Genomic DNA, 23,608 nt, shown 5'->3' on the forward strand with positions numbered 1-23,608 from the left:
TGGGTGTGTGTGTGTGTGTGGAAGCTGTAATGTAAAGCTGTAAATGTTTCTCCAGTGCAGAGACCACTCCTCCGACCCCAGGGCGAGGGGCAGCAGACAGACGCCGACGGGAGAGGACCCCTACAGTCAGAGAGGGTTACAGCAGGTGATGAGTTTTCTCTTGGAAATAATTTAGTGACTTTAGATGGTAACAATATCAGAATATTTTATTATTTATTGTTGTTGTTGTTGTCTGATCCCCAGCCCGAGCGGAGCGGAGGTTTCACTTCAGTTTATTGTGTGTTGGTTTTTTTTTGTTGTTGTTGTTTATGTTTTGTTTATGTTTGTGTTCTTATTAATCATTTCTAGCGTAGTCTGGAGTGACTCTGTCCAATGCTGTAAGCCCCTCTCTGAGGTGCAAGTGTCCACTCCCACCCCCCCCCCACCCACAGCTCTCTGTTGCCCCACAGAGGTCAGAGACATCCACCGAGTCCACTGCTGGTCATCAGAGTGAAAACTAGGCCGTGTCCAGATTGAGCTCATCTCCAGGGTTTAAGCCACACTTTGTTTGTTGTTAGTGTTTGTTTCTTTGTTTGTTCTAAATCCCCAAAAAGCCCGACCTTTTCCACATAAATTCATCAAAGACACGCCACACAATAAAACGTCAACACGACTTCCGTTTGATTCCTGCAGCTGCGCAGTTTCAGAACATTTTACTAAACAATTCACTTCAAACTCCGCCTCCAGAGAAAAACACTGAACACCTGATCTTTCTGTAGCAGTGTTCTCCTCCGAGCGTGCTGCGCTCCAACTGGGAGGGGCTGGCTAATTAAATCTTAATTAGATTTAATCAGCTTGGATCATTTGCTCAGCTGCATGAATGAAAGATAATGTGTGTGTGTGTGTGTGTGTGTGTGTGTGTTTAATGCTGCTATTATTGAATAGGAAACTAACACGAAGACTACCAGGACGATGAATATGGAACTGACCCTGAACAGAAGTGTGTGTGTGTGTGTGTGTGTGTTGGGGAGGGGGGGGGGGTGTCTGAGGAGCGTGGTCTTTGTAATTTAGATCTTTTTATTTTGATAATATCAAAGATGATTTAATAAAATTTGTCACTGGACTAACACCACGTTCTGTTCTGATGTCTTTACTGATGAAGACCAGCGACACTTAGTGTTCTCCTGCAAGCGTGTTGAGATGTTTTTCTACAATCAGCCTTTCACCCTTCATCGGTATGTTTATGGCTGACGCAGGGGATTATGGGCCACGTGGACTCGGACTGGGAGGTGTTCAGAGAGGGGAAGAGCTGCAGTAGTGTTTGTAACGTTATCAGTGAGCTGAGAGGAACTGACTTGACGCGGTTTACTCCGAGAAAAGGTTTTATTGACAGCAGCAGAGCGCTAAAGGAAATGAAGCCCCCTGGAGGCCGTGAGCTGAAAGGGCAGGACACAAGTTCATTAAAGGCACTCGACTGGTCTTTAATTGGCATCAGACGCTGAGAAGGACAGAGGAACTCAGACTGAAGCGTGCGGTGAAACAGAAGCCCAGAGCTGAGACGCAGATTAGCCATGCGCTAATGAACAAGCTACAGGCTGCTAGCTACAGGCTAATTATACCAGGGTTTTGGTTACTTCTCCCCTCCGCACAGCACCAGCAGGATCTTACGGTAGTCCCCTGAAGTGTCACCCTGCGGAGACACAAAACACACACTCAGCGTTTCCCTCAGTGGCGCCACTCTCAGGGCCATGTGCACACAGCGCCACCCGCAGGCTCACCTTGATGAAGGAGTGCAGCGTTTTCCCGTACATTTTCAGGAACTCCGCCTTAATGTCCTGCATATCGACCTCAGCACGAGAAACCATCACCCGGATCAGGATACTGTCTGTGGTCCCTAAACCCTGCACACACACACACACACGTTATTACACACACTGATCAGCTATAGCATTAAACACACTCGCTGTAAGAGTAGAGAGGTGTCTTTAATGTTAAGGCTGATTGGTGTGTGTGTGGGGGGGGGGGTTACCTTCATTGATTTATAGAGTCTCTCTGCGAAAAAGGCGGGTTTACTCTTGATGCATCGCACTGCAGAGGAAATACACACAAACACACTGGTTAAACCTGCAGATAAACCATCATCATCATCATCTTCTTCCCTGGCAAAGAGACTATCTCAAACCCACACACACACTCTCTCTCTCACACACACACACACCCTCTCTCTCACACACACACACTCTCTCACACACACACACACACACACTCTCTCTCTCACACACACACTCTCTCTCACACACACACACACAATCTCTCTCTCTCTCTCTCACACACACACCCTCTCTCTCTCTCTCTCTGTCTTACACACACACACCCTCTCTCTCACACACACTCTCACACACACACACACACAATCTCTCTCTCTCTCTCTCTCATACACACACCCTCTCTCTCTCTTTCTCTCTGTCTCACACACACCCTCTCTCTTACACACACACACTCTCTCTCTCTCTCTCTCACACACACACACTCTCTCTCTCACACACACACACACCCTCTCTCTCTCTCTCTCTCTCTCTCTCTCTCACACACACACCCTCTCTCTTACACACACACTCTCTCTCTCACATACACTCTCTCACACAAACACTCTCTCTCTCTCTCTCTCTGTCTCCCACACACCCTCTCTCTTACACACACACTCTCTCTCTCTCTCTCACACACACACACACACACACACACACACACACACACGGCAGGAAGGTTTTTCTGGGATTGGAAAGTGGCACAGATTTATTTAACGTTTCCACAGATGGTGTGGTGTTACAGAAGACGGCTGTAGAGTCTGTGTTACTCAGTAATTCCTTTTTCAGTGAAAGTACTAAATGTTTGGAAGTTGTCCGCACCACAGTGAGAAACACTCTCTTGGACAGACGTGGTGCCCACTACGGGCCGACCCCGCATACAGCATCTGTGTGTGTGTGTGTGTGTGTGTGTGTGTGTGTCGCGAGGGTGTGCGCTGTTCTGGCTGCGATCCACACACCTGGACGCCAAAGGGAAAGTTCAGCGTGGAGGAGCAGGCGGGTCTTGCCCTGAAGTGGGGGGGGGGCATCTTCCACTGGACACTGGGGACCAAAGCTCTACAGCTGAGCAGACGGGGTTCCTATCTCACCTCGGGCGAGTTGGTGGTTTTAGATTCAGAACATGCAAAGGGTTCCCTCTCTTAAAGAAACACTAGGCGAGACGTGGTATTTTTGCTCTTGGGCTCCCCCTACAGTTTAATTCACTTTTACAGCACAGTCCTGAAATCAAGGGGGTGGGGGACGGTGTCAGGGTGGCTTCCTACCCCCATCCCCTCCAAAAGTTACATAGTGCTGTTTCTGCAGGGCTGAGCCCAGATCAGCAGCGATAAAGGCCCTGTTTTCCCTGTTTACGGCTCAGTGGAGCGTCAGTGTGATTTTGAAGCTGGAAGTTTAAGGTAAAGATAAGACCTAGGGTTGCTTTAAGGGCTTGACCACACGGTTCCACACTGTTTCTATAAAACCCGAGCTCTCCTCCATTGATCCTGAACTGGCTATAAATCACTTCTCAAAGCGTCTCCACCCACCGATGGCCAGGAAGGTTTCCTCCAGGCAGCCGGACATCTCCCTCTTGATGCTGTCTTCGATGTCTCTGCCAGAGATCCGCTTGTACTCCTCAAACACTGCAGCAACAGAAAAAACACAGGTCAGTCCACTGCACTTCTTCTGCTCCACCACATGGGGGCATCACTCTGCTGTAACACTACAGGACACAGGTTCAGTGTTACAGGAGATAAATATCTCACACACATTCCTGTTAAAATCAATACAACAAACCAACACAAGCCTTATTCTCTCTCTCTCACCTCTTTCATTCAACTGTCTTTTTTTTATCTATCTTTCCATTCAGTGTGTGTGTGTGTGTGTGTGTGTGTGTATACAGTACTGATTACCTTTCAGTAAATGGCTCCTGTTCCTCACACAGAGGACGGTAAGAAATTTCACTTCATCTGTTCCCCATCGAGCCTCCCCCGCCTCGTAAATCTCCTACAGTACACACACACATACACATACATATATAGATATATATATATATAGATATATATACACGCCCACACACACATATGTGTGTGCGTGTGTGTGTGTGTGCTCACCTTGGCATCCTGTTTGGCTAAAGCCTCATCAACAGTGTTGCTCTCATCTCTACCTGCCTGTAAACACACATCCACCAGGACACAGACCATTAGATTACACCACACAGCCTTCATACACAGGACTGCCCAGTCAGTGAGTGAGTGTTTTTGACTGGATGAGTGAGTGAGTGTATGTGTGAATGACTGGGTGAGAGTGTGTTTGTGTGTTTGAGTGACTGGGTGAGAGTGTGTGTGTTTGAGTGACTGGCTGAGAGTGTGTGTGTGTTTGGGTGACTGGGTGAGAGTGTGTTTGTGAGTGAGTGAGTGAATGAGTGTGAATGACTGGGTGAGAGTGTGTTTGTGTGTTTGAGTGACTGGGTGAGAGTGTGTGTGTTTGAGTGACTGGGTGAGAGTGTGTTTGTGAGTGAGTGAATGAGTGTGAATGACTGGGTGAGAGAGAGTGTGTATTTTTGACTGAGTGTGTGTTTGTGTGAGACTGACTGGGTGAGGGTGTGTTTGTGAGTAATTGACTGAGTGAAGGGGTGAGTGTATGTGCGTGAATGACTGGGTGAGAGTGTTTGTGAGTGAGCGAGCGAGCAGGACAATGTGCCTACAGGAAATCAATGAATGAATAAGATACTTGTCTGCAGGTGGTTAAGGTGAGCTCCTGCAGTATTTAAATGATTACACAGGCGCAGTCACTCGTTCACCTGGAGAGAACCCACCTGAGCAGGTGAGTCACTGAGGCCCGGGGCTGGATTTACAATTCAAATAATAATCAGAGTTGCTGCAGCCCTGAGGAGAGAGAGACTACTGTTTCCTCAGCAACCAGCTCCACACAGCTCTCAGCTTGGCTCAGAGACAATGAGGGAATTAATGACGGAGTTAATGACAGAGTTAATTACTGTGTTAATAAGGGAGTTTATGACAGGGTTAATTACGGTGTTAGTAAGGGAGTTTATGACAGTGATAATGACAGAGTTTATGGTGTTAATGAGGGAGATAATGATAGACTTAATGACTGAGGTAATGTCGTTGTTAATGACAATTTACGTTGTTAACGAGGGAGTTAACGATAAAGTGAGGGTATGCCTGAGGGTGTTTGTAAAGATGTTTGTGACTATGAGACTGTGTTTTTGAGAGTGTTTGTGAGGGAGTTTGTGACTATGAGACTCTTTGTGATAGAGTTTGTGAGAGTGTGTCTGTGTTTTTGAGAGTGTTTGTGAGGGAGTTTGTGATGGTGTGACTGTGTTTTTGAGAGTTTGTGAGAGTGTGACTGTGTTTGTGAAGGAATTTCTGATGGTGTTACTGTGTTTGTGAGGGTGTTTGTGACTATGAGACTGTGTTTTTGAGAGTGTTTGTGAGGGAGTTTGTGATGGTGTGACTGTGTTTGTGAGAGTTTGTGATGGTGTGACTGTCTGTGAAGGAGTTTGTGATGGTGTTACTGTGTTTGTGAGAGAGTTTGTGATGGTGTTACTGTGTTTGTGAGGGTGTTTGATGGTGTGACTGTGTTTGTGAGGGAGTTTGTGATCGTGTGACTGTCTGTGAAGGAGTTTGTGATGTTGTTACTGTGTTTGTGAGGGTGTTTGATGGTGTTACTGTGTTTGTGAGAGAGTTTGTGATGGTGTTACTGTGTTTGTGAGAGAGTTTGATGGTGTGACTGTGTTTGTGAGGGAGTTTGTGATCGTGTGACTGTCTGTGAAGGAGTTTGTGATGTTACTGTTTGTGAGGGTGTTTGATGGTGTGACTGTGTTTGTGAGGGAGTTTGTGATCGTGTGACTGTCTGTGAAGGAGTTTGTGATGGTGTTACTGTGTTTGTGACAGAGTTTGTGATGGTGTTACTGTGTTTGTGAAGGAGTTTGTGATGGTGTGACTGTGTTTGTGAGGGAGTTTGTGAGAGTTTGTGAAGGAGTTTGTGATGTTGTTACTGTGTTTGTGAGGGTGTTTGATGGTGTGACTGTGTTTGTGATGGTGTTACTGTGTTTGTCAATATGAGACTGTTTTTGAGAGTGTTTATGAGGGAGTTTGTGATGGTGTGACTGTGATGGAGTTTGTGATGGTGTGACTGTGTTTGTGAGAGTGTTTGTGAGAGTGAGACTGTTTGTGAGGGAGATTGTGATGGTGTTACTGTGTTTTTGAGAGTGTTTGTGATGGTGTGACTGTGTTTTTGAGGGAGTTAGTGAGTGTTTGTGAGGGAGTTTGTGATGGTGTTACTGTGTTTGTGACTGAGACCGTGTTATTGAGTGTGTTTGTGATGGTGTGACTGTGTTTGTGAGGGAGTTAGTGAGAATGTTTGTGATGGTGTTACTGTGTTTGTGAGGGCGTTTATGAGGGAGTTTGTGATGGTGTGACTGTGTTTGTGAGGGAGTTAGTGAGAATGTTTGTGAAGGGGTTTGTGATGGTGTTACTGTGTTTGTGAGGGTGTTTGTGATGGTGTTACTGTGTTTGTGACTGAGACCGTGTTATTGAGAGTGTTTGTGAGGGAGTTTGTGATGGTGTCACTGTGTTTGTGATGGTGTTACTGTGTTTGTGAGGGTGTTTGTGATGGTGTTACTGTGTTTGTGACTGAGACCGTGTTATTGAGAGTGTTTGTGAGAGAGTTTGTGATGGTGTGACTGTGTTTGTGAGGGAGTTAGTGAGAGTGTTTTTGAAGGAGTTTGTGATGGTGTTACTGTGTTTGTGACTGAGACCGTGTTATTGAGAGTGTTTGTGATGGTGTGACTGTGTTTGTGAGGGAGTTAGTGAGAATGTTTGTGATGGTGTTACTGTGTTTGTGAGGGTGTTTATGAGGGAGTTTGTGATGGTGTGACTGTGTTTGTGAGGGAGTTAGTGAGAATGTTTGTGAAGGGGTTTGTGATGGTGTTACTGTGTTTGTGAGGGTGTTTGTGATGGTGTTACTGTGTTTGTGACTGAGACCGTGTTATTGAGAGTGTTTGTGAGAGAGTTTGTGATGGTGTTACTGTGTTTGTGAGGGTGTTTGATGGTGTGACTGTGTTTGTGAGGGAGTTTGATGGTGTGACTGTGTTTGTGAGAGTGTTTGTGAGAGTGAGACTGTTTGTGAGGGAGATTGTGATGGTGTTACTGTGTTTTTGAGAGTGTTTGTGATGGTGTGACTGTGTTTTTGAGGGAGTTAGTGAGTGTTTGTGAGGGAGTTTGTGATGGTGTTACTGTGTTTGTGACTGAGACCGTGTTATTGAGTGTGTTTGTGATGGTGTGACTGTGTTTGTGAGGGAGTTAGTGAGAATGTTTGTGATGGTGTTACTGTGTTTGTGAGGGCGTTTATGAGGGAGTTTGTGATGGTGTGACTGTGTTTGTGAGGGAGTTAGTGAGAATGTTTGTGAAGGGGTTTGTGATGGTGTTACTGTGTTTGTGAGGGTGTTTGTGATGGTGTTACTGTGTTTGTGACTGAGACCGTGTTATTGAGAGTGTTTGTGAGGGAGTTTGTGATGGTGTCACTGTGTTTGTGATGGTGTTACTGTGTTTGTGAGGGTGTTTGTGATGGTGTTACTGTGTTTGTGACTGAGACCGTGTTATTGAGAGTGTTTGTGAGAGAGTTTGTGATGGTGTGACTGTGTTTGTGAGGGAGTTAGTGAGAGTGTTTGTGAAGGAGTTTGTTATGGTGTTACTGTGTTTGTGACTGAGACCGTGTTATTGAGAGTGTTTGTGATGGTGTGACTGTGTTTGTGAGGGAGTTAGTGAGAATGTTTGTGATGGTGTTACTGTGTTTGTGAGGGTGTTTATGAGGGAGTTTGTGATGGTGTGACTGTGTTTGTGAGGGAGTTAGTGAGAATGTTTGTGAAGGGGTTTGTGATGGTGTTACTGTGTTTGTGAGGGTGTTTGTGATGGTGTTACTGTGTTTGTGACTGAGACCGTGTTATTGAGAGTGTTTGTGAGAGAGTTTGTGATGGTGTTACTGTGTTTGTGAGGGTGTTTGATGGTGTGACTGTGTTTGTGAGGGAGTTTGTGATCGTGTGACTGTCTGTGAAGGAGTTTGTGATGGTGTTACTGTGTTTGTGACAGAGTTTGTGATGGTGTTACTGTGTTTGTGAAGGAGTTTGTGATGGTGTGACTGTGTTTGTGAGGGAGTTTGTGAAGGAGTTTGTGATGTTGTTACTGTGTTTGTGAGGGTGTTTGATGGTGTGACTGTGTTTGTGATGGTGTTACTGTGTTTGTCAATATGAGACTGTTTTTGAGAGTGTTTATGAGGGAGTTTGTGATGGTGTGACTGTGATGGAGTTTGTGATGGTGTGACTGTGTTTGTGAGAGTGTTTGTGAGAGTGAGACTGTTTGTGAGGGAGATTGTGATGGTGTTACTGTGTTTTTGAGAGTGTTTGTGATGGTGTGACTGTGTTTTTGAGGGAGTTAGTGAGTGTTTGTGAAGGAGTTTGTGATGGTGTTACTGTGTTTGTGACTGAGACCGTGTTATTGAGTGTGTTTGTGATGGTGTGACTGTGTTTGTGAGGGAGTTAGTGAGAATGTTTGTGATGGTGTTACTGTGTTTGTGAGGGCGTTTATGAGGGAGTTTGTGATGGTGTGACTGTGTTTGTGAGGGAGTTAGTGAGAATGTTTGTGAAGGGGTTTGTGATGGTGTTACTGTGTTTGTGAGGGTGTTTGTGATGGTGTTACTGTGTTTGTGACTGAGACCGTGTTATTGAGAGTGTTTGTGAGGGAGTTTGTGATGGTGTCACTGTGTTTGTGATGGTGTTACTGTGTTTGTGAGGGTGTTTGTGATGGTGTTACTGTGTTTGTGACTGAGACCGTGTTATTGAGAGTGTTTGTGAGAGAGTTTGTGATGGTGTGACTGTGTTTGTGAGGGAGTTAGTGAGAGTGTTTTTGAAGGAGTTTGTGATGGTGTTACTGTGTTTGTGACTGAGACCGTGTTATTGAGAGTGTTTGTGATGGTGTGACTGTGTTTGTGAGGGAGTTAGTGAGAATGTTTGTAATGGTGTTACTGTGTTTGTGAGGGTGTTTATGAGGGAGTTTGTGATGGTGTGACTGTGTTTGTGAGGGAGTTAGTGAGAATGTTTGTGAAGGGGTTTGTGATGGTGTTACTGTGTTTGTGAGGGTGTTTGTGATGGTGTTACTGTGTTTGTGACTGAGACCGTGTTATTGAGAGTGTTTGTGAGGGAGTTTGTGATGGTGTCACTGTGTTTGTGACTATGAGACTGTGTTTGTAATTGTTTATGTAACTGTGTGACTGTTTGACATGGTGCTTGTAACTGTGTTTGTGACTGTGTTTGTGATTATTGTTGTGATGATGTGATTATTACCGTGAGCAGAGAGACCAGGACCCTCTTAAACATCCCGGACGTATCTCCACACACATCGTCTTCCAGGTTCCTCTCGTACTCTGTAACAAAAATAAAACACATTGATTTACATATTCAAATAATGACATATTTATGCAAATCAGTTGTCATAACCAGAGCAGAGTCCACTGGACACACCATGCAGTACTCAGTCATGCACAAGGTTTGTTACTGTAGATACAACACTTATTAAACTCTAAGTATTTTATAAATGTTCCTGTGACACAGGCTTTTATTCTGACAGAGTTTGTCTATTTGTCAAAGCAGGAAAACCCAACGGCTGCCGCATTTCTGAATGAGAACGTTGACAAAACCCGTCCTCGTGTCTCTTTAATTTTTAAGATGATTATCTCAAGTATTTATGAGTATTTGAGTATTCATGGGCATGGGAGTATTGACGAGTATTTTTGAGTATTGTAGTATGTATGAATTGGTGTGAGTATGAGTATTTGAGGTAGTGTTTATTAGTATTTGTGAGTATTTCAGTATGTACCTTTGCTGTAGGCTGCAGATAGGGCTTTGATCTCAGCATTGCTCCTGGACGCCAGGATCTCAATCAGACAGGCTTCATCTGTTCCAGCACCCTGAAAATACACACACACACACACACACACACACACACACACACACACATAGTGTATTGATCAGTGATCCATTTAGTGTATGATCAGAGTGCTAATAAATCTGCACACTCGGAGTCCCTGGTTTAATGTTAACTCAGACACAGGCACAGAGACAGGGACAGAGCAGAGAGAGAAAGACAGACAGACAGAATTCTGAATTCTGACCTTTATGGCATTCCTGAGTTCGTAGGCATCGTACACTGGAGCCGTCATCAACAATCCGATCACCACCTTCTCAAAATTCCCAGTCAGCTCCGATATCAGATCATCAGACAGGTTCTGTACATAGACATCACATCAGATCAGATCATCAGACAGGTTCTGTACACACACATCACATCAGATCAGATCATCAGACAGGTTCTGTACACACACATTACATCAGATCAGATCATCAGACAGGTTCTGTACACACACATCACATCAGATCAGATCATCAGACAGGTTCTGTACACACACATTACATCAGATCAGATCATCAGACAGGTTCTGTACACACACATCACATCAGATCAGATCATCAGACAGGTTCTGTACACACACATCACATCAGATCAGATCATCAGACAGCTTCTGTACACACACATCAGATCAGATCAGATCATCAGACAGGTTCTGTACACACACACATCACATCAGATCAGATCATCAGACAGGTTCTGTACACACACATCAGATCAGATCATCAGACAGGTTCTGTACACACACATCAGATCAGATCATCAGACAGGTTCTGTACACACACACATCAGATCAGATCATCAGACAGGTTCTGTACACACACATCAGATCAGATCAGATCATCAGACAGGTTCTGTACACACACATCAGATCAGATCAGATCATCAGACCGGTTCTGTACACACATCAGATCTGACCAGATAATCAGGCAGGTTCTTTACACACATCACATCAGATCAGATCATCAGACAGGTTCTGTACACACACATCAGATCAGATCAGATCATCAGACAGGTTCTGTACACACACATCAGATCAGATCAGATCATCAGACAGGTTCTGTACACACACATCACATCAAATCAGATCATCAGACAGGTTCTGTACACACACACATCAGATCAGATCAGATCATCAGACAGGTTCTGTACACACACATCAGATCAGATCATCAGACAGGTTCTGTACACACACATCAGATCAGATCATCAGACAGGTTCTGTACACACACATATCAGATCAGATCATCAGACAGGTTCTGTACACACACCACATCAGATCTGACCAGATCATCAGACAGGTTCTGTACACACACACACACATCACATCAAATCAGACCATCAGACAGGTTCTGTACACACACATCAGATCAGATCATCAGACAGGTTCTGTACACACACATCAGATCAGATCATCAGACAGGTTCTGTACACACACATCACATCAGATCAGATCAACAGACAGGTTCTGTACACACACATATCAGATCAGATCATCAGACAGGTTCTGTACACACACCACATCAGATCTGACCAGATCATCAGACAGGTTCTGTACACACACATCACATCAAATCAGATCATCAGACAGGTTCTGTACACACACATCAGATCTGACCAGATCATCAGGCAGGTTCTTTACACACATCAGATCAGATCATATCATCAGACAGGTTCTGTACACACACATCGCATTAGATCAGATCATCAGACAGGTTCTGTACACACACATCACATCAGATCAGATCATCAGACAGGTTCTGTACACACACATCAGATCAGATCAGATCATCAGACAGGTTCTGTACACACACATCACATCAGATCAAATCAGATCATCAGACAGGTTCTGTACACACACATCAGATCAGATCAGATCAGATCATCAGACAGGTTCTGTACACACACATCACATCAAATCAGATCATCAGACAGGTTCTGTACACACACACATCAGATCAGATCATCAGACAGGTTCTGTACACACACATCGCATCAGATCAGATCATCAGACAGGTTCTGTACACATACATCTGATCAGATCATCAGACAGGTTCTGTACACACACATCACATCAAATCAGATCATCAGACAGGTTCTGTACACACACACATCAGATCAGATCAGATCATCAGACAGGTTCTGTACACACACATCACATCAAATCAGATCATCAGACAGGTTCTGTACACACACACATCAGATCAGATCATCAGACAGGTTCTGTACACACACATCACATCAGATCAGATCATCAGACAGGTTCTGTACACACACATCAGATCAGATCAGATCATCAGACAGGTTCTGTACACACACATCAGATCAGATCAGATCATCAGACAGGTTCTGTACACACACATCACATCAAATCAGATCATCAGACAGGTTCTGTACACACACACATCAGATCAGATCAGATCATCAGACAGGTTCTGTACACACACATCAGATCAGATCATCAGACAGGTTCTGTACACACACATCACATCAGATCAGATCAACAGACAGGTTCTGTACACACACATATCAGATCAGATCATCAGACAGGTTCTGTACACACACACATCAGATCAGATCAGATCATCAGACAGGTTCTGTACACACACATCAGATCAGATCATCAGACAGGTTCTGTACACACACATCACATCAGATCAGATCAACAGACAGGTTCTGTACACACACATATCAGATCAGATCATCAGACAGGTTCTGTACACACACCACATCAGATCTGACCAGATCATCAGACAGGTTCTGTACACACACATCACATCAGATCAGATCAGATCATCAGACAGGTTCTGTACACACACATCACATCAGATCAAATCAGATCATCAGACAGGTTCTGTACACACACATCAGATCAGATCAGATCATCAGACAGGTTCTGTACACACACATCACATCAAATCAGATCATCAGACAGGTTCTGTACACACACACATCAGATCAGATCATCAGACAGGTTCTGTACACACACATCGCATCAGATCAGATCATCAGACAGGTTCTGTACACATACATCTGATCAGATCATCAGACAGGTTCTGTACACACACATCACATCAAATCAGATCATCAGACAGGTTCTGTACACACACACATCAGATCAGATCAGATCATCAGACAGGTTCTGTACACACACATCACATCAAATCAGATCATCAGACAGGTTCTGTACACACACACATCAGATCAGATCATCAGACAGGTTCTGTACACACACATCACATCAGATCAGATCATCAGACAGGTTCTGTACACACACATCAGATCAGATCAGATCATCAGACAGGTTCTGTACACACACCACACCAGATCAGATCAGAGACAGGGAAAGCGAGCAATGGAAAAAACAGGCAGAGGGAGAGAGACAGAAAGACACTCAGAGGAGAAGTAAGGTCCCACCCTAGTGACTCACACTTTCTGACCACACAGACACACACACACACACACACAGAGGGAGGATTGTATAACACAGTAAGGTTTCACTGAAAATTTCACTTCAGCCCATTCTCTCGTGTTTTCTCAGCATTCCCTCACATTCTTTCAGTCATTGTTCTCTCAGCGTTCTCTCATTTGTTTGTGCATTCATTCATTGGTCCACTCATTCATTCAGCCACTCATGTATTCATCCACTTATTCATTGGTCTATTCAATCCTTCATCCACTTGTTCATTGGTCCACTCATTCCTTCGTCCACTCATTCATTCATCCACTCATTCACTGGTCCACTCATTTGTTCATCCATTCATTCATTGGTCCACTCATTCATTCATCCACTCATTTCTTGCTTGGGCTTGCTCCTGAATATCTTCAAGATACAATTTCCTATTATGAGCCTCCACGTTCACTCAGATCACAGAATACTGGATTTTTAATTGTTCCCAGAATTCAGAAGGCCTCAGCTGGGGGAAGAGCCTTTTCTTATAAAGCCCCCAGACTCTGGAATGATCTTCCAAAAAATGTTCGGGACTCAGACACAGTCGCAATCTTCAAATGTAGGCTAAAAACACATCTGTTTAGTTTATCATTTGGTAGCTAATGCTCCCCCATAGATAAAGGCGGCAGATCCGGGGGGTCCATGGACACAGGGATTATAGTAAACTGAGACGCTGGTGTCGTCCCGCCGCTTCTCGCGATCACTCAGGTTTGTTGATGGTGGAGCGGAGGGATGCCAGTGTTTCAGGATGCTCCCGTGTCTGTGTGTCCTCCTGGTTCTCTCCTTTTAGTTAAAGCTGTCATAGTCAGATCTGCCGGAGTCATTAGCCACACTCTGGAAATTTTCATATTTTCTACTTTACAAACACCAAACAGTTCAAAACTAATTCCATCCCTTTACGTCTTTCCGAGTAAACGACTGCCCACCTGTCTGTCTGGACACTGATGGATGACTGTCGAGATCCTCCTCCACGCTTCAGACCTGCTGCCCACGCTCCAGCAACCACCAAGTGCCTGAAGCTGTCCCTACACTGAAGTTCTCATGGACTACTAACTATCATCACCAGTAGATTGACCAGAGGAGGATGGGTCACCCCTTGTGAGCCTTGGTTCCTCCCAAGGTTTCTTCCTCAGCTGGGGGAGTTTTTCCTTGCCACTGTTGCCCCTGGCCTCGCTCACTTGAGGGTTTTACATTTGTTTTTACATTTCATGTCAAATCTTTTTCTTACTGGAACTCTGTGAAGCTGCTTTGTGACAACATCAGTTGTGAAAAGTGTTATATAAATAAATTTGATTTGATTTGATTTGATTTCTTCACCCACTCATTCATTCATCCAGTCATTTGTTCATTGGTCCACTCATTCATTCATCCATTTATTCATTAGTCCACTCATTCGTTCAACTACTCATTTGTTCATCCACTCATTCCTTCATCCACTCATTCATTCATTCATTTATTCATTAGTCCACTCATTTGTTCGTCCACTCATTCCTTCATCCGTTTATTCATTAGTCCACTCATTCGTTCAACTACTCATTTGTTCATCCACTCATTCCTTCGTCCACTCATTTGTTCATTGGTCCACTCATTCATTCATCCATTTATTCATTAGTCCACTCATTCGTTCAACTACTCATTTCTTCACCCACTCATTCATTCATCCACTCATTTGTTCATTGGTCCACTCATTCATTCATCCATTTATTCATTAGTCCACTCATTCGTTCAACTACTCATTTCTTCACCCACTCATTCATTCATCCACTCATTTGTTCATTGGTCCACTCATTCATTCATCCATTTATTCATTAGTCCACTCATTCATTTAACTACTCATTTGTTCATCCACTCATTCCTTCATCCACTCATTCATTCATTCATTTATTCATTCATTAGTCCACTCATTTGTTCGTCCACTCATTCCTTCATCCGTTTATTCATTAGTCCACTCATTCGTTCAACTACTCATTTGTTCATCCACTCATTCCTTCGTCCACTCATTTGTTCATTGGTCCACTCATTCATTCATCCATTTATTCATTAGTCCACTCATTCGTTCAACTACTCATTTCTTCACCCACTCATTCATTCATCCACTCATTTGTTCATTGGTCCACTCATTCATTCATCCATTTATTCATTAGTCCACTCATTCGTTCAACTACTCATTTCTTCACCCACTCATTCATTCATCCACTCATTTGTTCATTGGTCCACTCATTCATTCATCCATTTATTCATTAGTCCACTCATTCGTTCAACTACTCATTTGTTCATCCACTCATTCCTTCGTCCACTCATTCATTCATCTATTTATTCATTGGTCCACTCATTCATTTATCCACTTATACATTAGTCCACTCATTCTTTAACCACTCATTCGTTCATCCATGTATTCATTGGTCCACTCATTCGTTCAACCATGTATTCATTGGTCCACTCATTCGTTCATCCACTTATTCATTAGTCCACTCATTCCTTCATCCACGTATTCATTGCTCCACTCATTCATTCATCCACTTATTCATTGGTCCATTCATTCCTTCATCCACTCATTCATTGGTCCACTCATTCATTGGTCCACGTACAGTAAGCGCTTGTTGCTGGTCAGGGTTGTGGGAGAGGACCCCTGGGTCAGAGGGGACCACCCCTTGGACAGGGATCAGTGGTGAGAGGACGTTACCTTCCCCACGGCGCGTTTGTAGGCCTCGACTATCTGCTGCCTCTGAGCGATGGTGCGGTGAGGGAGGATGGAGATGATCGCTGCCTCGTCAGTGCCTCAAACAAACAACAAAATGTGAAAACAAAATTTTATAAGCAATTGGGGTAAATGAACCGGGTCAGTAATCAGGGTCAGTGGTTGTGGTAAATGAACCAGGTCAGTGGTTTTGGTAAGTGAACCGGGTCAGTAATCGGGGTCAGTGATCGGGGTCAGTGGTTGGGGTAAATGAACCAGGTCAGTAATCGGGGTCAGTGGTTGGGGTAAGTGAACCAGGTCAGTGGTTGGGGTAAGTGAACCAGGTCAGTAATCGGGGTCAGTGGTTGGGGTACATGAACCAGGTCAGTGGTTGTGGTAAGTGAACCAGGTCAGTAATCGGGGTCAGTGATCGGGGTCAGTGGTTGGGGTAAATGAACCAGGTCAGTGGTTGGGGTAAGTGAACCGGGTGAGTAATCAGGGTCAGTGGTTGTGGTAAGTGAACCCGGTCAGTAATCAGGATCAGTGATCGGGGTAAATGAACCAGGTCAGTAATCGGGGTCAGTGGTTGGGGTACATGAACCAGGTCAGTGGTTGTGGTAAGTGAACCGGGTCAGTAAACGGGGTCAGTGATCGGGGTCAGTGGTTGGGGTAAGTGAACCGAGTGAGTAATCAGGGTCAGTGATTGGGGTCAGTAATCGAGGTAAGTGAACTGGGTGAGTAATCGGGGTCAATGATTGGGGTCAGTGGTTGGGTTAAGTGAACCGGGTCAGTAATCGGGGTCAGTGGTTGGGGTAAGTGAACTGGGTGAGTAATCGGGGTCAATGATTGGGGTCAGTGGTTGGGTTAAGTGAACCGGGTGAGTAATCAGGGTCAGTGGTTGGGGTAAGTGAACCGGGTCAGTGGTTGGGATAAGTGAACCGGGTCAGTAATCAGGGTCAGTGGTTGGGGTAAGTGATCAGGGTCAGTGATTGGGGTCAGTGAACCGGGTCAGTAATCGGGGTCAGTCATCAGGGTCAGTAATCGGGGTCAGTAATCGGGGTAAGTGAACCGGGTCAGTAATCGGGGTCAGTGATCAGGGTCAGTGGTTGGGGTAAGTGAACCGGGTCAGTAATCGGGGTCAGTGATCAGGGTCAGTGATTGGGGTCAGTGAACCGGGTCAGTAATCGGGGTCAGTGATCAGGGTCAGTGGTTGGGGTAAGTGAACCGGGTCAGTAATCGGGGTCAGTGATCAGGGTCAGTGGTTGGGGTAAGTGAACCGGGTCATTAATCGGGGTCGGTGATCAGGGTCAGTGGTTGGGGTAAGTGAACCGGGTCAGTAATCGGGGTCAGTGATCAGGGTCAGTGGTTGGGGTAAGTGAACCGGGTCATTAATCGGGGTAAGTGAACTAGTGGTTGTCTCCTCACCTGCTCCCTTCATGGCGTTCCTCAGGGCTTCTGTGTCCTTATCAGGGTTGAACCCCTGGGCTTCGGTCACTGTTCCTCGAGAGCCCACCTGCACCAGAACAATAACCACATCACTATCCAGCCTCCCAAGACCCCCGAGATCACAGGTCTGACCTTATTTTGCTTTTAACCCTGACACTCTGCCCTGCATTGAAGGACAAGGGTGGTCTCTGTATTTACTGGACGTTAAAACCTGACCCAGTTATAACTCTGTCCCTTGCACTGTTCTTGCACAGACTGACCACTGCGGTCCCTGGTGACCGTTCCTGGGTGGTTACTCCTTGTCCCTGGCTGTGTTTCTGCTCCTGTGTGACGTGGAATCTATTGTAATGCTGTAGCTCCCCTCAGGGTCAGTAGTGTCTTCTCTTTTCTAACTGTTCCCTCCAGAGACCCGTGATCCCCTCACTGCGCTACACCACAGTGCACTACTCTCCAGTACTCACCGCTGCCATACTGCTACAGGACCTGAGTGGAAACACCACAGAGAGGGAAAGTCTGAAACAGAAAACACATTGCTCAGGCACAGCATGAATCTCCTGAAAGTCACCAGCTAAAGATCAAAGCTCAGATCAAAGGCTTCCAGAGCAGATCACAGGAACTGATCATAAACATCAAAATAATTCTCTTTACAACATCTGCAACATCTGCACACCCTTCGTAGAGACTAGAGTGTAGAGATTTAGTGTTTTAACTGGCACTACACTGTTAGATGAATAAACAAATTACTTAATTAATTAATGAAGATAATAATCCAGATCCGTTTGGACAGTGTGGATAAATAATTAATAATGTGTCAAATAAAATGACCAGGTCAGCCTTCTGTATATAGAGAAGGAACACACCTGTGAAATAAGTGCTACTCACCTTACACACACACACACACAGAGAGAGAGAGAGACAAAAGAGAGAGGGACTTCCCTAATGTTGGGTCAGCTGTCAGCCTGTTCTGGGTCATCAGTCATTAATAATTAATAATTTATCATTTATTCATCACGACCTCACAGCTATGACATGCCCCTCGCCATTTTTTTAAATGAAATGTACACAATTCAGACTGAATTCTTCACATTCTCCTCTGATATATAACATATCTGACACTGGAAAAAAAGGGGCTATTACAGTAGTACAGAGAGATTAATATAGGGGTTATTATGGTAATACAGGGGTTATTACGGTAATACAGACAAATTAAAATAGGGATTATTACGGTAATACAGACAGATTAATATAGGGATTATTACGGTAATACAGACAGATTAATACAGGGATTATTACGGTAATACAGACAACTTAAAATAGGGGTTATTATGGTAATACAGACAGATTAATATAGGGGTTATACGGTAATACAGACAGATTAATATAGGGATTATTACGGTAATACAGACAGATTAATATAGGAATTATTACAGTAATACATTCTCTGCTCTCACTGTATCCTTCCCAGGTGTTCCTTGTCTGTGCTCTATGGTCCTGTGTGTATATACCCCCTTGTTCTCCATGCTCGTTGTCTGGTCCTGTGTGTAGATGTGTGTTTGTCTTTGTGTTTACTCATGTCTACACCGGTTCACGGCTGTTTCCTGACTAGTCCTGTTCTGTTTAATCTAGTCTGTTTTCCATCCTAGTTTGCTCATGTTTGTTTTGTTACGGTTTTGTTTTGTTAATAAAAGATTCTCTAGCGTGCATATCCACCTCCTCGTCTTTCCTGCCCAGCCGTGACAAATATAAGGATTATAATAAAAGTTACACAGATATTAACCTTGCAGTAATTGATAATGTGCAGAAATAAAATGAATAGTTTCAGTAATACGACAGTGACATAAATACGATAAAGTAAATATTATTACAGTTTTACAAAGCTGGAGTCAGTGATATTACAGTCAGAGTGTAAATATTTACACAGAACAATAAATTAAACATTGAGCAATAATTCAGGTTGTTTCTATAATGAGTGACACTGGTGTGGCTGGATGTTGAAGAGGGGTGGGGCTAAAAGAGGTGGCGTTTGTGGGTGGAGCTAAGGGTTGGAAATATGAAGTTTGGGGTTTGTAGGTGGGGCTAAGAGGGTGGGGATAAAAAGGATGTGTTTGTGTGTGGGGCTAAGGGGGTGGGAATAATAACTCCTATATTAATCTGTCTGTATTACCATAATAACCCCTATATTAATATATCTGTATTACCGTAATAACCCCTATATTAATCTGTCTGTATTACCATAATAACCCCTATATTAATATATATGTATTACCGTAATAACCCCTATATTAATCTGTCTGTATTACCGTAATAACCTCTATATTAATATATCTGTATAACCGTAATAACCCCTATATTAATCTGTCTGTATTACCGTAATAACCCCTATATTAATCTGTCTGTATTACCGTAATAACCCCATATTAATCTGTCTGTATTACCGTTTGTGGGTGGGGCTAAAGGGTAGGAGTACTGGGTATAGATATGTGATCTCCAGAAAACGTTCGTTAGACATCTCACAGGAGCAGGGTTGTGATGAAGGCAGTGAAGGATGGGATGTTTTATTTGTTCTCCTTAGTGAATCATTAAACTGACACGTCCACGTTATTTTGGGTGGAGTGAGAACAACATCCAGGTACTTTAACCGATCCTGGCGTTTGTGGTCTTGAGAAATGGAACATAACGTCAGTGGAAGCAAGAATACGAAAAACATAAGAACGCACTTGAACACCCAGAGAACATTTCAAGCACGAGTCTGAGTTTTTCTTAGTGAAGAAGTGCCTCTGTCAGGACACCACCTGCTCTGCGGTGACCACAGCGTCCCCTCTCGGACAGGACTGTGTCCACCTGTGCGTCTCTGAGGCCACACTGCGGTTTAATGTAAACGCTAGCTGTAATCACAGTAAACGTTTAAAAAATATGTCACACGCGTGTGCGTGGACACTGCTGTGGTCTGGGGTGTGTGAGAGATAGATTTACACGAACAGAAAGTCTGTATTTATTGTAAATTATTCACCAGTCTGATGAGTGGTGCACGATGACAGACCTGTTCACTGAGGGGAATTAGCTTAGCATAGGCGCCGCTTCCTCACTGGAAACTTTTCTGAGGTTTAATTGATAAAACCGCAACAGCCAGGCTTTCCTTTGTAATTGTGCTTTAGGATATTTACACTCCTGTAATGGTCCTAAAGCACTAAAAAAAAACTATTTTACAGTGTTTATCAGTATCGTGATTAATGTGGTATAGTAATGTGTTTGGTTTACAGTGTTTCCACCGCTAGTTTCCCTACGGAGGAAGAAACCCAGACCCGGAGAAGGTTATGAAGAACTCGTGAGTGAGAGAGAGAGAGAGAGTGTGTGTGTGTGTGTGTGTGTGTGTGTGTCGCTAATGGAACCAAATGCAGACAGTGATGGCCAAAAAGTTCGGAACTAAACTGAAGATTAAAACCTTTCAGGAAATATAATGCAGAACTGTTCTGTTTTATGGTTTTACACACACACACAAACACACACACACACACACACACTTCTTCCCGAACTTTTCCGGACTAGAGCTGCCGAGGGAAGGACTGAACAAGAACGTAAGTTTTTAGCCAGAAAATGTGTAATAACTACCGGGTTTTAGAGTCTTACCTGGAGAAATGTGAAGGTTTTGGAGACAGACGCTGCCACACCCGACGGAGCAGAAACAGAGCGAGTTTCAGACAGAAGGCTGGACTCTGTGTCTCCCTCTGTGTGTGTGTATGTGTGTGTGGGGGGTGGGGAGTGGGTGTGTGCAAATAATATGACACTGTGGGGACAAAACTGTTTGCACACTCTGATTGTCGATTCTCTTCCTGGTGAAGATCTCTGGTTCCAACCTTGTAAACCCTGTGAGTTTAAGGTGCAGTTATAGAATTCGGACTGGAGTTAGGTTTAGAACTTAGGGATACGGTGAAGTGGCATTGCCACAAAATGAATCAAAATCTATGTAAGGTCCCCACACTACACTAAAACAAAGGCGTGTGTGTGAGTCCTGGTTTATTTCCTCATTGAACCTGATTGGCTCTAAAGTCACACTGCAACGCTCTGATTGGGTATTTAATAGTGAGGCGTGTCTGAATACGGGTGAAAGTTAATATAAAACAAATATTTATTAATAATAATAATAATAATGGGGTGGCACAGTGGCCCTACAAGAAATGTTGCTGTCACACAGCTCCTGGAGCTCTCTGCACATTTACTGTCATTGTCACACATTTCCAGGGTCCTGGGGCTGTGGGTTAGAGCCTCTGGTCATCTGTGAGGAGTGTGGTGCGTTCTCCCTGTGTCTGTGTGTTTCTACCTTGTGCCAGTGATTCTAGGTGGGCTCCAGACCCACCGTCACCCTGAATTGGATCAGTGGTTACAGACAATGAGGAAGAATATGCCTTATTAGGAAGAATATGCCTAATAGGCCCTCGTGCTGTTTTCTGCTCGTTCTGAAGTAAAGGCCATAATCCACTGAAACTACATTAAACTCAGATAATCCACTGGGGTCATAGAGTTTAAAGGAGGAAACACTGACATCTGTGGGTCTCTTTGGGTGAAGTGCAGTCTCGCTGCTGATTTACAAGGCATCATGACTTTTAAATGATAATGAGCCGCTCGCTGTTCACCCCGACCCCGAGCACACAGCAGTGAGGAGCGAGCAGCAGAAGCTCTGGTTTTTAGCCGTTTTTGCTCTGTTCTCTTCCTTCTCCGTTATGGTTTTCTCCGTTTTTACTCAGTGCTCTTGTTTCTCTGCGCCCGTTTTGTCTGTTTTGCTGTGTTTAACCATCATCTTAGCCCTCTCATATAAACCGGGGTCCAGCACCGTGACTGAACAGACTCAGACGAGGGGGCGGGGCTATTCTAAAGTCTCTGCACTTGACGTCAGAAGCAGAGCAGAATCAGAAAGGCTTGTGTTTTCTGACTTAGAGTAAATTGACTGGATGGTCTGGTTTCACAGTGTGTGGGTTGGTGGGCTCCAGGTTCACACTTCAATGTGAACAGGCACCGAACAAGGGGTTTCTTCACAATAAGGATGTAATTTAAACATCTGTAAGTGTGAGGGGTTGAGTGTAAAAATGTTGTAAAGCGCTGTATTTTTTTCTTTTCTAGAGTTCTCTGGGAACAAGGCTGCAGTTCTGTACAATCCCTCCCTTGGTGAGAAAGCAGAGGTGAACATCTGGAGCGCGTTAGTGTGTGTGTGTGTGAGAGAGAGAGAGAGAGAGAGAGATCCGCTCGTTCATTAGATCTGTAGACGCTCCGCGGGGCTGCAGGGCGCATGCGCATGTTATATAGATCTGCGGTTGTGCTGCTGCTCTCTCGCTCCGCGGTTCGGCGGTGAAGCGGCCTCCGGCACCGAGAGATGGACCGATAAACCAGTCCCCCTTTTACACACACGCCTCTCTCTCTCACCGCCCCGGAGCTGGCGGAAAACCCGGTGGAAAGAGGGTTTGCTCCCGCTGGAGTGTGAAGCTGGAGCCGGTGGGTGTGAGCGTTAGCGTTAGCCGAGCTCCGCGGCTAAAGGGCTACAGTCCTCGAATATTCGGGTCGTGAGTTCGGTTCTGTCGGGCTGTGTGGTGTCATAACCCGGGGGCGGGGTTCCTGCGAACCGTCTGGGGGGCTGTGACGGGCGGTCGGTGTGTGTTTCACCGCAGTGGTGGGGAAGTTGTGTTGGGGCAGCGCTAGCTCCTTAGATCTGTCCTTCAGCGGGTCCGTTACCTGCTGCGGACCGGACCGGGCCCGAAGTCACCGCCGCTAGGGCTCAGCGACGTGGGGGATGTGGGCTGGTGGTCGTTAGAGCGGTTCTGAAAGGGCTCAGTGTCGCGAAGTGAAGCTCAGTGACGGGGTAAGGTCAGTTTACAGAAATAAACCGGAGTCAAACATATGACAACGCGTTTCACTGATACAACCTCAGCCCAGAGATCTGACCACAGTCCGACACCAGACCTGCTCAGAACCGCCAGGACCAGGCCTGCTCAGGGCGTCCTCTACCAGGCCCACGATCAAG

The 23,608-nt window shown here is 44.8% G+C and overlaps 2 protein-coding genes across 4 annotated transcripts in view; one reads left to right on the plus strand and one right to left on the minus strand.

Annotated features, from left to right (window-relative positions):
* Positions 1-1,188: 1,188 nt before the first annotated feature.
* Positions 1,189-21,316, minus strand: anxa4 (annexin A4). The gene is made up of 13 exons (XM_066650580.1): positions 21,226-21,316; positions 18,060-18,111; positions 17,578-17,665; positions 16,159-16,253; positions 10,230-10,343; positions 9,935-10,025; positions 9,403-9,482; positions 4,154-4,210; positions 3,953-4,046; positions 3,587-3,682; positions 2,009-2,067; positions 1,758-1,880; positions 1,189-1,669 (listed from the first exon to the last, which is right to left on the minus strand). The coding sequence occupies exons 2-13, from the start codon at positions 18,066-18,068 to the stop codon at positions 1,610-1,612; spliced, it is 966 nt and encodes a 321-aa protein (XP_066506677.1). The 5' UTR covers positions 18,069-18,111; positions 21,226-21,316; the 3' UTR covers positions 1,189-1,609.
* Positions 21,317-23,217: 1,901 nt separating this feature from the next.
* Positions 23,218-23,608, plus strand: part of aak1b (AP2 associated kinase 1b) — a 25,809-nt gene continuing 25,418 nt past the window's right edge. For all 3 annotated transcript variants that reach the window (XM_066650539.1, XM_066650538.1, XM_066650540.1), the window contains exon 1: positions 23,218-23,608. This exon is cut by the window's right edge. The gene's annotated coding sequence lies outside the window, so the exon portion shown is untranslated.

This window comes from Hoplias malabaricus, chromosome 18 (assembly GCF_029633855.1).
Source record: "Hoplias malabaricus isolate fHopMal1 chromosome 18, fHopMal1.hap1, whole genome shotgun sequence".
In the NCBI taxonomy this organism is placed as follows: Eukaryota; Metazoa; Chordata; class Actinopteri; order Characiformes; family Erythrinidae; genus Hoplias; species Hoplias malabaricus.